Source organism: Helicoverpa zea, chromosome 7 (genome assembly GCF_022581195.2).
Source record: "Helicoverpa zea isolate HzStark_Cry1AcR chromosome 7, ilHelZeax1.1, whole genome shotgun sequence".
In the NCBI taxonomy this organism is placed as follows: Eukaryota; Metazoa; Arthropoda; class Insecta; order Lepidoptera; family Noctuidae; genus Helicoverpa; species Helicoverpa zea.
In genome coordinates, this window is record NC_061458.1 from 7,273,884 (window position 1) to 7,290,386 (window position 16,503).

Genomic DNA, 16,503 nt, shown 5'->3' on the forward strand with positions numbered 1-16,503 from the left:
TAACAAAACACGCCTCCCGAAGCTGTCAAATGAAAATAGCTGGTACACAGCACAGTTATTTGCTTAACCAATGGATGCATTATTAATACTGCAAACACGTTAATCGGGTTAGACGATGATACGCTTAGTAAATTATTGTAATAGTTTTAATTATGAGGATGAGGTTTCAGATATTAAAGTTAGAAATAGTCTTGTACAATGAAATAAACATAAAAACTCATAGCAGGAAGAATGGAATATTTTAAATAAATTACATGACATATTTCTTAATCAGATAGGTACATTTATTTCAAATGAAAATAATAAACTGCAAGGACTTATGTTAATAAAACCTTACATATAAGTAGCCATTAAACCAACATACAATCAGCACCTTTTTTTCCAGGGCACCTCTTAAACATTATATAATATCAATCTATGTCTTCCCCATGGCTCGGTACCCCACACGTAAAAGCATGGCGTATATACGAAACAGTGAGTATTTGGAAGCTATTACAGTACCCAGATAGTTCTTCGGTCGGAGCTAGCACCACTAATTTGGACACGAGGTTGAATAGCCCCGTGTCGAGGCCGAATTCTGTGCCAAAAGCTATGCGGGCCAGGCTCTCGTCTTGCCAGCAAATGGCGCGTTTCTCTGTAATTGCGATACATTATGCTAATGTCAGCCAGTGTTGTGTTTTTTTTTATTTGGGACCGTTGATGATCGTTGTGTCACTTTTTTGCATCTTTGCATACTAAAGCAAATTACACTAATGCTTAGGTCCGGTATCTATTGAAATACATGAAACGATGATATACCTACTAGCTGTTTCCGGAGGATCTTCTTCCCGTGCTGCGATAAAATAAAGCCTTTTTTACTCGGGAATAGTCTAAGCTTCCCAACAGGGAAAGAATGGTTCAAGCCGGTAGTTTCATGGTTTTTAGGGTACAAACAAAAAAAAACCTCTTTATTATATTGGCATTATAAAACTATAGATAAAAATACTCACCTTTATAGTACAAAGGCAATATTTTCCGATACAAATGCAACGTTCTGGCAGTCCTTAGGTGCCTGGTCACAGCTAACACTCTACATGGAGGTGCTGCAAAAGACAGTATTCTGGCCGAAGCACCCGTTGTAGTGAGCACTATTATAGCACTTGCTTCGCTATAGAATGCTGCCAGAGAAGCAGCTAAAGCTACAGTATAGGGCTGCAAAACTGGAGCTTGTATCTGTAATATAATTGACAACATTTCAAAATTTACACGACCTTTAAACAAAAATACCATTTCTTCATTTTCGTATCCTGAGTTCAAATATATTTTTTTAATTTTTTTTTATTCCTTTATTTCTGAGGAAAAAAATAAAAATCAAAAAACACTTGATGACGTCACATATACGGTAGAATGAAGTAGTTACCTTAGCCTAGGCATTTCAATGTGAAGAAAACATCAAGTGTCACTGTCAATGTCACTTTTGGCATGAAGTACCTACCTATCTATACTATAAAAATATTATAAAGCTGAAGTTTGTTTGCTTGAACGCGCTAATCTCAGATCCGATTTCAAAAATTATTTCAGGGTTAGATAGCCCATTTATCGAGGAAGGCTATAGGCTACTTTTTATCCGGGTTAGTGCAGAGGTTCCCACGGGATGCGGGTGAAACCGCTGGCAGAAGCTAGTACCAAATAAAACTAGCGAAATTGATTAGCACAACATTTTCCTATCAACACCGCTTACTGTTATCACTATCAACTGTTGATTAAAATTATTTGGTCACTGAAATGGATCCCAATCAAACATATACGCCAATGAAGGAACCAAAATATTGTTTTGTACCAGCCTGCAAAAACAGTTCTAGAGATACTCAAAAAGCATTTTTTGCGGTGCCTAGCTCAGCAAAACAAGAGTGGTGCGATGCTGTGGGTATAGCATGTCCTAAACGTGTTATATATATATGCGAAGATCATCTCAATGTAAGTACCTAAACGAAAATGTTTTTTTATAAGCCTGATGCCACAACCACACCACAACAATGCATTGTTCATGTGGTGTCAAAGGTTTTTGGCATGAGATTTGTCACTTGAATTTTGGGTAAAAATGTGATTAAAAATAATATAAAAAAATAACATTGTAAATATAGACATCGAATGTTGTTCATTCTTGGACAGAAGAAACACTCGACTCAATTATAAAATATATCTCAGAAACAATCTTATAAATTGTTTTATATACATATAATCATAATGATTTTAACTTACAATATAGGTTGTTTTGGGGACAAATATAAAATATCAATTATAATTTATCTTTTAGTTGCAGGAAGATGTGGAGAACTACCGGTATTGGATAACTATGAAAGTGCGGCCAAAATTGAAGTCTCGGTTACCACATTCTCTCAGGAGGACATTAATGGCAACTGTTCATCAAGAAATTATTGAACCTAGACCTAGCACATCTTCAACAGCTTCCTCCTCATTTCACTGTGAAAGTCCAGTCACTACAAAAGTCAGCAAAGGAGTACAAGTAAAACCAAGAACATCGGATAGAACTACTTTTTGTGCCATTTACAAAAAGAAGACAAAAAAACCTTTGCTTCAAGAAGAAGATGAGATGGAAGAAGTGTTGTTGCCTTCAACACAAGGAAGTTCTACCTCTGTTGAAATGTCAGAAGTCTCATCAGAAATCTACACTAAAACTGTAATGCAGACCCAGAGAAGCTTTATGCTTGACCTTATTAAAAAAAAAACACAAAATTATATAGGCTTACCAAAGACTTATTATTGGTTAATTAATTATTTAGAAAGTAATCTAAATGTAAAATCTTTTGATATAATAGTAACTTTGTATAAAATTAAAAATAATACCCCATTCTACCAAATCTCAGATTTGTTTGAGGTATCATTAACCACATTATGGAGAATATTTTTCAGAACTTTGTGTGTTCTATCCAAGTTCTTTAAACAATTGATTTATTCCCCTCAAGTATATGATGTCAAAAGAAAGTTACCAGCCTCCTTCAATACCAATAAAGAATATTCAAATGTGTTTTGCATTATTGATTGTTTTGAGATAGAAATTGAAAAACCCTCAAATCCTATTTTCCAGTCTCTAACATGGTCACAGTATAAAAATGCCAATACATTAAAATACTTGATAGCTACAACACCGGATGGTTTTGTCAACTTTGTATCTGCTGGTTTTGGGGGACGTATATCTGATGCCAATATTGTAGAAAAAAGTGGTTTTTTGGATGTGCTGCCACCAAAGTGTACTGTATTGGCAGATAGAGGATTTAAACATGTTGATACTTTACTAAGTAGAAATCAGAATAATCTACTTCGGCCACCCAGTGTTGCAAAAGATCAAAAATTGTCAAAGCGGGATGCTATCAAAAGCAAAGTCATTGCCAGTCTGCGCATCCACGTTGAGAGGGTAATAAGAAGAGTTAGGCTATATAAATTGTTGAAACCACACTCTGTAATAAATAATAAATTAATTCAACATGCAGATGATGCTGTCATTGTGGCATGTGGGTTGATAAATCTACAAGGTTCTATTATTAAGAATGAATAAAACAAATAAAAGACAAATACTATGTAAATTGGTTTTATTTTGCACTTTGTAAAACAGAATTAAAAATAAATTGTTTCCAAAATTCTTCAGCTGCACCTAATAAATATGTCACATGTTTTTCATCATAGTCAACCCAGTACTTATGTAGAAGTTTTGTCTGTTCAAAACTAGGATCCGCAATACAAAACAGTCCTTTTAATTTTTTTGCTGCATGCATCTGTAACATTATCTGAGCTTTATATTTTTCATATAGTTCACCGTCTCTCACATAACTTTTCATTGTCTTATCACTTATGGGGCATTTTATTTCAATCACAAAGTCTTTACAAATTCCATCGGGTGAAACCCCTATGATAGGGGATATTAAAATCAACCCTGTGTGTTGAATTGCTCCTAATTCCTGTTCTAACTCCTTGAGTACTTCTTTTTCTAAAGTTTTGCCCCTTTTAATTGCCTTTGTTTCTGGCACCTTGTAACCTCCAAGAATGCTTTGTACTAAGGCACCATTCTCTGTTTTACAGTGAATGGCTTCATAGATCCTGGACCCTGTGACTCTCCCTTGACGCATAGAATGCCATAGTGTAGAGTTTGCCTGAGCTTTTGTAGCTTCAGCAATAGATTCTACTACATCTTCGGTAATAGTTGTTGCAGAAAATGATTTAAAATTGTCATAGCAGTGATCATCTGCTTGGTGTATAAAATGCAGCACTAAATTAAAAACACTAAAGTCGCTCAACTGGGGCTGTTGATTTCCACAGTAATTTAAAATCAATCCCGTTGTGACTTAACGTCTCTTGCATTCTTCGGAAAACATAGCGATATTTACAGTCATGTCAACATTATCTGGAGCTCTTTTCATTTTGCCAATGTTTTTTGCTAAGATGAATTTCTGGTCACCTACAGCTCCAGCAAGTTTTGGTTTACTCCAATAACACGTAGTTGACGTAGTTGATGGTTCGTCTGACCGTTTTATGAGCCAAATTGCAAAGCATATGGCGTGTTTGCAGCCTCCTGCAGAAGCTGCACAGTCGTTGCATTGAACTGTGATAATCTTCTCAACAGATTCATCGATTACAGCTGTAACCTGATATAACTTAGATTTCACTCTATGTTCGGGTGTTACCCTGCATTTAACGGTGCATGAGTTACCTTCTCGCTTGACTTCTACATATCCTACAGCTGTGTCAACATATGCTTCACGTGATGCTAGTAATGCCTTGGCACTACGTGTTTCTGCAATATTGTAGCATTCATTTTCGTGCATATATTGCAATAGCAATAAATAGTCCACTTTCGGCAAGTTTCTGCTATCGGCCACTACAAATCCTTCCGAAACCTTCATGGCGATTTAATAAAAACAATGAGAATAAAAATTGTGTTATGAACTCAATTGAAAACCAACACCACAAGTTTATACGCGAACCGCCTACAAGTTTGTCAAACTGACAATGCAATTGACATCTACCATTTTTTTACGGGTGACGGCGAAGCAAAGGTTTTATCGCCATTCCACCGTATGTATGACGTCATTTGGTGCTTACGTCTTTTTAGAATACACCGAATTTCAATGCTGAAATTATGAATGAAAAGTATATATTTTCGAAAAATTGAAAAATATGGGTGCCTTATTTTTTAATTTACTTTTATGTAACGTAATAATACATGTAGGTTAAAAATATGAAATGTTGTCAATTGATAAATATATATTTTATATCGATGTTTGAAATATGTGAATGGAAGAGGCTATTGGGAATGTAGAAATGATTAACAATGTATGAATTTTGTCTCAAATACAAACTGTGTACAGTAATACAAAATTGATAAATACATATAACTAACTAGCTTCTGCCAGCGGTTTCACCCGCATCCCGTGAGAACTACTTCCCGTACCGGGATAAAAAGTAGCCTATAGCCTTCCTCGATAAATGGGCTATCTAACTTGAAAGCAATTTTCAAATCGGACTAGTAGTTCCTGAGATTAGCGCGTTCAAACAAACAAACAAACTCTTCAGCTTTATAATATTAGTATAGATAAATGCTTCCCCTCGATAATTTGAAATTCTGCCATAATCCTTAATTAACGCAGTGGCGGATTTACAAATTTGCCGCTAGTAGGCCATTCAATTTTTGCCGCCCCTAATGATTGTGAACTTAATGATATTTCTGTCAGTTACTAGATTATTTTAGCAACCCGCTATGTAACGAAGAGTTTAATGTTGACCTAACAAGTTCATCTGACAGCGACTTTAAAGCGTAAAACCTCTGTAACTTTTAAACGGCTCAATTGATTTTCATGAAACATGTCTAAGAACACTCGCCCGTAAAACACCTATAATACAAAAAAAAACTAAATTGAAATCGGTTCATTCGTTCGGGTAGGTACGCCGTACCCCGCCGTACGCCGGGTAATCAGTGGCGTACGCCGGTGGCACCCGGGGCGGACTACCTATTGAGCACCCCCAAAAAAAAAACGACACAATATAATCACGGACTAAAATTGTAATTGAAGTACTTAAAAACCGTGTAGAAATCATTCATGGTGCTTTTTGCTAGGTTTAACATAAAGAAACCGGAGTCATACCACTGCAAAGTTATAAAGCGCTAGCTAGTTTTATAAAAACCAGTGACAAGTAAAAAAGCCGCGAGCGCAGCGAGCGCAAAATTTTTAAGTTTTAGAACAGTAAAGTACTAAAACGAGTTTATAAAACCGGCCTAAAGTGAAAAAGTCGCGAGCGTAGCGAGCGCGAAATTTTTTAGTTTTGGGACACCGTACCCAAACAAGTGTGAAAAAAAATCACTGCAAAGAGAAGAAGCCGCGAGCGTAGCGAGCGCGAAATTTGTGATTTTTGGGACGCAATGATATCTAAAGAAATTAGAAAATAGTAACTGTCAAGTGAAAGGCGAAATTTTTGAGCCTTGGAACACAAAAATACTCAAACAAGTTTGAAAAAAACCAATGTAAAGTGAAAAAGTTGCGAGCGCAGCGAGCGCGAAATTTTTTGAGTTTCGGGATACAAAAGCGAAATTATTTGGGATACAAAAGTCCTCCACCTCCTGAACAGCTTAGAAATCGTCAGCGTAGAGCGTCAGTTGTTTTTGCTACTTCGGTGCTTTAACTTTTTGTTAGATTGGACTCAGAGCGCAGAATAAACCAGAAATGATGAAGGAACCGCGAGCGAAGCGAGCGGATCTTTCTATTTATTCTTATTGAAACGCTATTGGAATATTTTAAAATTCATGATCACATAAACCTAAGCATATATTACAGTGCGTTTATTAATCGTTTTTATATATATGGATTGTGTACTCGTATAATTATAAAAAAAAAAACTGTAAAAAAATTAGCAAAATTTGCCGCCCCTCTAAATCTGCCGCCCTAGGCACTGGCCTACTTGGCCTATTGGTAAATCCGCCACTGAATTAACGCAACGATTTATTTAACACTCCATCTTAAAAAAGAAAAAAAACCTCATAGATAATAATATAATTAAAACCATGCCAAATGCTAAGTACCTAAGTGACATCACATATTGGGCACGAATTTTACTAAAGGCAGTCACAATACAGAATGAGCATCATTATGCAATATTTCATCTGAGGCAACAGTGCACTGCTAAGACGATTATCTATAGTAAGACGTTTTAGACAGTTAATAACTTACTATTGACCTGTTGATATGGAAAGTTAAATTCAGCATATCACTCATTCATTTGCATCTTAATAAGTAGGTTGTTTTAAGAAAAACCCTAGGTGTACAAATTTACCGGCATAGTGAGTTTAAAATAATCCAACTCCGCACTTTCATCGAATTCTGTTGCAATCATATCCGTTCCTCTTACAAATGCTTGCATGAACTCTATAGGTATTTTTTCAAATCGATCTTTGAAGAAAACTCCATCAAATCGGTATTTAATCACGTCATTAGCTAGAAGTAGCAATTGCCGATCATTAGCAGTATCTTCGTAGTAATCATCGATTACACAGGGATTCATGAAAAATACTGGTCTGCGACTCTGGAAAATGCGTAAGTACATACAATTTTTCTACTCATTAAACATTTAACACCCTAAATTAAAAACAAAATACATTTTTTTTTATTTACCATCTTTTCTAAATCACAGATAGTTTTGTATTTTTAAGATGTACACTATTATTCTATTGTTACATTGTTACGTATAAATTGCCATATTCTCAGTACAGAAGTTAAAGCAAATTACAAGAAGTAATTAAACTTGCTTCGTTAACAATATTTAGGAGGTAGTCTCCAAACTTGCGAGCCTTTGTTTTTGTTGGGCCCAAATTAACATCCAGGCTATTGGTCTAGCGTCCTCAACTACCTAATAACTTTGGACAACTTATGAATTAACTAATTAGATTCTATTGTAATGTAATTGAACATCTTTTACCTAATTGTAGTTATGTTTTTTCACACATACTCGTATGGTGAAACTCGAGAAGTCAGAATATTTTAAAAATGAACTCGTATATGTTACAGAGCAAAATGACTTACTCACCTCTTTACATTTTCGCAGAACTTCGTGAAAATCACTATACACACTGCCCAGACTGGGATCCAAAATAATGCCATCTGTAAACTAATAAAACAAAAATTCTTTTTAGCAACAAATGATTCTTTTCCTTTATAAAATCAAATATCTTATTAACCTTAATTAATTCATTAAGGTCCTCGATTTTAAGCGTTGGAGGCCAGAACAAAATTGGCAGGGAAGAAAATTTATCATTTCTTTTCTTGAAAGTACGCAGTTCGTCCGTCGTCATTATATCCTTTAAAATTATTATGTCAACCTGGAAGAAACTTTTTAATTAGATATTTAATACTACGTCTCTTCCTTAGAAATGTAATTCTTTGAAGTTGAATTAAATAAGGAGTAATTTTGCAGACAGCCACGCAAGATTGTCTATAACTCTCTCAATACTAGTACTAGTTTTATGCTATTAAGCTAATTAAACTTAGCATATTACCTACTGGGTATTTATTATTGAATTGTAAAGAAGAACATGCTATTTCAATTTCATTCCAGTTCTCTCTAATCTCAAATTACAAATTATTATAATTCTATTGTTGCCAACTATAGCATTCAATAAAACTACAGCACATTTAGTTTTACAGAAGAAATTACCTACTCACCCTATCATCGACTTCAATAGGATTATTGGCAGAAATAGTAACGGACAGTCCGACTGGAGTATGATAAGTACTAATAAGTATTTTTGGTACATTTTGTGCAAATTGTATAGCATCCTTGATACTGTTGAAATAATCAGTATCGTTTAGTGTCATGTCCACATTGAAGATATTTACTCCAGCTTTTGTGAGGGCGTTAATGTCATATCCATCATAGTTACCATCTGTAAAAGTGATATAATTATTATTGCTATCCTGCTATCCACGCAAGGCCACCCGATCTCGTTTCAAAAAAACTTTGTCAGTGAGGCGTTCTTTTTTGACAAAATAATTGTTGTACTTAACCAGAATTACATATAGTACCCGTAATGCAGAACAACACGTTATCTTATTTTTGTAGAAATAAGTATGTAAATACGTACTGCACTCGAATATTACGTTAATCGTCTCGTAAACTATATCTTTGGTGCCCATCCAACCAAAGTGAACCTGGAAATTAAACTATACAATTTATTGTATGCTCGTTAGCAAATGTGTAACGTTTCTGGATTTAGCAATTCCTCGTAAAACCATTATTCGTTAGGTTTTAAGATTTCCTTAACCTAGAATCAATTTTCTCATCTTCTTAATCACGACAAATGATGCACTACAATACAGATGTTAAGCCGAATACTTACACCTTCCCTTCTCTTTGCCGTCTGAAAATGCATCCACCAAACCATTTCAAAAAATATATAACTTCTACTTCACTTCAAATATTTACTTCACTGTTATTTTTGATCCACCTGTCGTGACCATACAGATTTTGTACAAAACATTTATTTTTAATTTTCCAAATGGTGCAATTGTAATTACGAATAACAGCTTGTACTTCTTATTTCATGTTAATTTTAATACAACGGGGATTTATACCCCATGATTGAGGTTTGTGGGTACCCATGCATAATGTGACCACATTGAATTAATGTTCAACCATAAGCAACACCTGCAAAAAATGCCACACATGCCTTTCGTAACCAATTATGGCACGCGAATCCTCAGTTATTTTAAAGAAACGATATTTTATGAGTTAAAATGTGGCTACATCCATCGTGTACGAGAGAGCACTTCAATTTATGCGCGTAATTAAGTGGAGTTTGCGATGGGGCCCGAGCTCGGCACTTTCCACCAGTAAATGGAATTTACGTACGCCTCCTTTCGAACCTATCTTGAATTTTTGGTTTAAAAATGAAAGGCGAGCGTATTGTTTGCAAACAAAAAAGAGTTGGTTTTCAAGTAGTGAGCATTCAGCGCCCATTGTGCTCTGATATGTCAAAGAGACTGTCCAATTTCGACAACCGATTTTCTTAACTGATATCTCTTTACTGAAATAATAAAATCATTTTAAAGCGAGAAAACAGCAACAACGTAATGTTTAAAGCGGTAAAATAAAATTCAGTCGATGTTTTGTTGATATAAACTCTATTTTTATTCCACAAATAAAATAAAGTTTTTCACATACTTCCATTTATTATTTTCACTTCCATTTTAATATGACCGATGTGTATTTTGAATACAGCAATCAGTAAATCCGAGAATTGGTTGGATTTTTTTTTTTATTATCTTTCATTAATTTAGGGGCTTTTAGTCACAAAGTCGGATTTCATATTGCGAATTATGCTTTGAAATATTCCAGTTATTTTTAATTATTTTATTTTGGTTCAGCAATTCGTATTATTTGCTAACTTTGTAGCACCAAATTTCAGGTAGCCTAGTTAATTTAAACGTGCAATGATCCGCTGTTACTTATGACTTGATTCCAAAATGAAGCTTTTACTCTACTACCGTGAGAGAAAAGGGTGGACCATAGACGCTGAATATGCTATATTGCATCAATGTGATAATAATCTAAAAATAAATAAATAACAAAGCGGCAAATGCACAAATGATCATTCTATCGATTTACTAAGGAAATGCATTTTTTAAGTTTTTTTTTTAAGCTGCCACCTAAATTTTCTTAAGTGGTATCCCGTTTAGTTGTTAGTTACAAAAATACGTGAAATAGAATCTAGCGAGAGCAACCGTCTAAATTACCCTTGTGTTTTGAACTTTAACGAAGCGTCTGAAATTATATTATGCTTAATTTAACAATTACACTGAATGAACCTAACAATTCAAACCAATTAATTTTAATTGAATAGTTCTGTTGCTTGTTAGTTTCAATTACTTCATTTACTGAAGTGGATACTGCTATTCTAAGACGAAAAGCTATTACGCCAGGCTATCCTAAAGGAAATCTTATTTGGCCCTATTAACTTAAAATCCCTTAAAGATGAGAAAAAAAGTGTAACGAAATTACTGGGTTTTATATCGAGGGCACCACAGAAAGGTCTCAATTTGTAATGAAAGCTACGAACATTATTATTTTTATTAAAGCTAAAGTATTTATATTTTTTGTACACAGACAGTCGTCAGCATCTAATGTCTTACGTAAACCTACCTTCCCCTGAGAGGCGCCAAACGTCTCGAGCAGGACCTCTGGTGGGAATATGCCATCCATTCAAATCATCAAGATATTGTCATATACCGAGCATACAGCAAGAAGTCCATCAAAATCATTTTACCTTAAATAAGCCATTGCCAAAAATCAACATTTCAAGACCTCTATATCGCAATGGTCACCATGCCCGACTGCCGAACCTGAGCTCCCGGGTTCGATTCCCGGTTCGGTCGGCATTTGTGTGATGAACATGCTCGTTGGCCGTGGTCTGGATGTTATAATATGCATTTAAAAATATGTACTTATGTACATAAATACATGTGAAGTTTAGGTATCAGTTGTGTTAGCCATAACACGAGTTACATAAGACAAATATTTTTCGAGAGGTGTTGTCGAACAAGCAATGTTAACAGTTAATTAATAACTGTTGTGACATTATAAAAAAAAACCGGCCAAGTGCGAGTCGGACTCGTGCACGAAGGGTTCCGTAAATTACAGTTAAATCAACCTATCTCAAAAACTATAAGAGATACTTTGATCAAACCAAAAATCGTTGAAAGAGTTAATTAGCATGCATCACCTCTATTTTTTTTAGAATTTTATACCCCGTAGTTATAAAAATAGAGGGGGGGGACATACTTTTTACGACTTTGAGAGCTGATATCTCAAAAACCGTTCACTTTAAGAAAAATGTTTTTTAGAAAACTTTATATAATTTTAAAAGACCTTTCCATTGATACCCCACACGGGTATGTACATCGAAAAAAAAAATTTCATCCCTCAGTTACATGTATGGGGGGCCCCACCCCCAATTCTTTTTTTTACTATTTAGTGTCATATTTTTGTAGCGGTTCATACAACACATATTCCCATCAAATTTCATCACTGTAGTACTTATAGTTTCCGAGTAAATCGGCTGTGACAGACGGACAGACGGACAGACGGACAGACGGACATGACGAAACTATAAGGGTTCCGTTTTTGCCATTTTGGCTACGGAACCCTAAAAAGACATACTTCAGTAAGTGTTGCAAGACATTTCTAAGTTTTTCAATCATGACATAAATGAATGGTCAATAAGTGGTCCTCGGCGATACAGGTGTGCAGACTCGAGGGACATTGGCGCAGATGAGACATTGCTTGTTCGGGAACACCTCTCGAACAAATATTTGTCTGATCTACCGGTAGCTTGCAGTTCTGAATGTTTGTGCATTTCAAATGTATGTTTGTTAGCACTTCTACGCTTTGGGAAAATTGTAGCGAAGAAACCGCAATCTGACAGAGATAAAAGAAAAATTGTTTTGAGCACCTACATTTTTTAGGGTTTCGTACCCAAAGGGTAAAACGGGACCCTATTGTTTTTGCTCCTCTGTCCGTCCATTCGTTCGTCCGTCCGTCCGTCTGTCATCAGGCCGTATCTCATGAACCGTGATAGTTGGAGAGTTGAAATTTTCACAGATGATGTATTTCTGTTGCCACTGTAACAACAAATACTGAAACTAGAATAAAATAAATATTTTGGGCTCCCATACAATTTTTTGCTCATTTTTGGAACCCTTCGTGCGCGAGTCCGTTCGCACTTGGCCGGTTTTTTTATGTCCTCAAAATAAATATCAAAAGACCATTGTATCACCATCACCGCGTGTAATATTACCTACATAAGAACAGTACAGCAACTGTTATAATGAAGTGAAATATTCATCAGCCACCGTCTGGAGACCTAGCTACCACCCGAAAACGTACCTCGGAACTGCCTTATTATGATTTTTAACTACGTCTTTGTGGGATAATAGATTTTTTAATAAAGAATTATACTTATTTTTTAATAAAAACGAATTGAAATAAAGTATTTTTCTTGAGTTTTTAAACCCTAAAAGAAATATTAAATTTAATGTATCATGTCATTCTTAAATGAAAATCTTCATTTTTTAAATACCTATTAGAAATCATTGTTTTTTCATAGTACTATATATAAGCTCTAACCAATGAAGCTATTAGTAGGTATATCAAACATAAAGTCTCCTAGATAATCAGCATGCTCTAGGAGAACGTGTGACTAGACTGAATAGTGGTCAAAGGTATTGTTATCATCACTCTGTTACTGAATTGGCAGCTTTATGCGTTCATTAGGAAGACTCCTCCTAATTCCCATGTCCGTGGCAGAAAAGGTTTCTACTCAGTCTCTACAAGCAGCAAAATACATTAGCATTTATCATCTAAAAACACATTTAATCTCCAACACCCGCAGACGTCTCAATTTTCATAATTCACCAAATTTCCCATGAGAAGACGCTTCTACTTTTATTTTTATTTAATTAAAAAACTAGCAATTATAGTAATGTACCTGTTTTCGCGAAGTAAAACTAAAGTAAACAGAATAAGCCGACGACGGTTCGAGTCGTTGAATTTTTGAGGGCCCCGTGTGAGCCCGGCGCATATTTCGGATGAAAACCTGCTGCGGTGTCGTATGAAAAAAGAGAACCTCGTTTATATACAGTTCGACATACGTCTGAAGCGACGTGTTTACGACCAGATATATCTCTCGAATTATGATTGCATTTAAAATGGAAAATGAAATGCGAGAGTGTTTTGTTATCTTTCTATTCTAATCTCGTCATTTTGGTATAAGAGTCATGAACTTTGCAGTCGTCGACGAGTAAAATAGTGTGTGTTGAGAATGATTGAAAAAGCAGTGAAAGCTAAATTCAGTGAAAACTTTGCCCAGATTGCGTTTCAAGTATTCATTGCTTTGTCGCGAACTGCAAAGCTGCAACTTTGAATGGATTCGTATCATAGAATTTTAAGTGAATCTAGTGTACCTCTTTCTGACTAAAACACGTACTAATACAATTTTGAATTGGAAGAAAAATAAATAAGACGAGGAATTCGATATTTAAAAAATATGTGCATGTTTTTGTTTGATATAATAATTAATATCAATTATTGATTCCATGGTTGAAAAACCGAAATTACCTACCATCAATTCATTGGAGCCGACCATAATTTTCTTGGTACGATAACAAAACCATCACAAAACTTTCTACAAACATATTCATCCAATTCCAACAAATTATATTCATCCTCCCGTAAAAATGAACCACAAAGTTAGAATGCTTGTAACTTTTACCTTACGTCAAGTTGTAACAAAGTTTTAATCTCTTATGTTATCCCGTCAACGTGTACTTGTCTAGTAATTGTATCACGTATAAGCACTTTACATTTTTTGATTACACACCCTGTTTATACGTCTGAGCGAAACGCAGTGCTTCGAGTAGATAATGGAAATGAACTTGCATTTTTTTTTGTGTGGTTAAGTACTTGGGTAAAATGTATTATGCCATCGTTTTAATGATTGAGGTTTTATTTATGTATTTTTAAGTATCATTTTAAATAAATAACATAATATTATATCTAATCGAAATGGAGGTCAGTTATTTGGAATTTTAGTCAGTTAATCAATATCAATACAGAAAAATTATCAAGTATGTCAAAATAATTTAATAATAAAAAATATTAAATTTTCATTTAGTTGTCTTCCACAAATTATTAAGCATTTCTTAATTAATAGGTACATGAAAATGCCTGTATATATAATCCATGTTAGAACTATTCACCAGTTCCCAAAATACGACCAGCGGTATAAAACAAAGAAAACAGGATTCTTATCCAAACTTAACACAGGTAAGAGCCCCTACAAGATTACTTATTAAGTAGATTACCGAGCACGGCAAGTCTGCCCCGACTCCGGAACCCATTCAGGGTTCGTAGACGGGCGATGAATTTTTGAGAGGCCTTCACATCGTGTGTGAGACTGGCGACTGAAAGCTTTTTTTCAGAAAAGGAATCGGCGTCACAGATAATGAGCGAGACAGACTTCTACTCAGAAAAGTACCGTAATGGAATGTTTTTGGCGTTACACGATTATGTTGGGGTGGGCTTTGTTTTAAATTTCGTTTGCGGTGCAGTGTAGGAATGATATGTAGACCACAAACGGAATTTAAACAAAGGGTTCATATGGATTTTTTTTCGTTTTTGAGGTAAACAAACGTCTGTGCTAAGCTACAAAAATAATCCGACCAGTGGTAGATAAAAAGTTTTGTTATTCCTGTTTATTCGTTGAGGTCAAAAGCATAAATTCTAGACATTTTCTAGACATAAACATCAAAAGCAAAAGGCTGGTAAAATACAAGGGGATCTTTCAAAGAATTTAAGAAGATTATCGTTATTAATTTCCTACGCGTGCAAAGCCGCAAATATTTATTTATTCATCCTTCTTGCTCCTTATCTCCGTCGTTTATTTTATTTTAGATTTAACGTTGTAGGACGTATTTATCGCCGTCTCTACAGAACCATGCTTAAATATTTTAAACGGGTCGTGTAATGAAGACTTGATAAATAATTGATATCAAAGTACCATGTAGGCACTTCTGTAATGTACTGAGTAACTAACTAGACTTATTAAATATATAACCAAACATATTTAATACCTACAACATAAAATTAATTTACTTCCCTTATTGACACTAACATTATCTAAATCTTAGAGAAAAAGGAACGCTTTTTATTATAGACATTATAATAAGTTTCCTTCTACGAAATATTATATTATTTGAATATTTTATTTGAATACCAATTTATACCAGTCAATTTCTGTTAGAAGCAGCGTTAACCAACATCGTTCCAAGAATCCATTACTGCCATCTTTTTTTCAATTACGTTGTAATATAGTTGTAATAAGCGTTTAGCAAGTTAATTCTAGAAAACCACAGCTTGAGTTGGTGGCAAAGTAATATGACCTTTATATCAAAAGTGTAAAATAAACAGCGGGCTACGCCTCCTCTGATTATAGTCCATGTTTGTGTTTATCTGTAAAACCACGGGAAATTAATTACACGGGTTGGGTGAAATTAACTAGAACATGAATAATAATAATCAGTCAGCCTTGCGACTGTACAGGAATGTTCAAACAGTAGGTCAAGATTCTTAATATTCAAACTCATGTCAAATGGTTGCAGATGCGAATCACGAAAACATTTCGAGGAAATCTGGTGTCGGAGAATATAGAATACTATCAACCCGCATTGGGAAAGCATGGTGATTAATGCTCAATCACTGAGATTGTTGTTTTCACTGTCATTTAAAACGACCAAAGATGTCTCGGGACCAAGAAGAAACCCAATGTACAGGTTGGTAATAAGGTTATCAAAGTATCACTATTTAAATTGATATTTTCTGAACCTAAGCACACCTTTTAATTTGTTAGCAGTTGTACTTCTACAGCTTAACTCTAATGCGATTGTAGCTTTGCCCTTATCCGACGAC

General features: G+C 34.9%; 2 protein-coding genes and 1 pseudogene across 2 annotated transcripts; 1 reads left to right on the forward strand and 2 right to left on the reverse strand.

The window, feature by feature from the left end:
- Positions 1-410: 410 nt before the first annotated feature.
- On the reverse strand, positions 411-9,424 carry LOC124631942 (pyruvate kinase 2-like). Its single transcript, XM_047166588.1, has 8 exons — positions 9,380-9,424; positions 9,125-9,191; positions 8,706-8,926; positions 8,222-8,362; positions 8,071-8,151; positions 7,321-7,569; positions 990-1,212; positions 411-634 (listed from the first exon to the last, which is right to left on the reverse strand). The coding sequence occupies exons 1-8, from the start codon at positions 9,422-9,424 to the stop codon at positions 411-413; spliced, it is 1,251 nt and encodes a 416-aa protein (XP_047022544.1).
- LOC124631940 lies at positions 1,317-3,578 on the forward strand. Its single transcript, XM_047166587.1, has 2 exons — positions 1,317-1,956; positions 2,297-3,578. Exons 1-2 carry the CDS (start codon positions 1,765-1,767, stop codon positions 3,554-3,556), a joined length of 1,452 nt encoding a protein of 483 aa, XP_047022543.1. The 5' UTR covers positions 1,317-1,764; the 3' UTR covers positions 3,557-3,578.
- On the reverse strand, positions 3,576-5,134 carry LOC124631941 (annotated as a pseudogene).
- Positions 9,425-16,503: the final 7,079 nt, after the last annotated feature.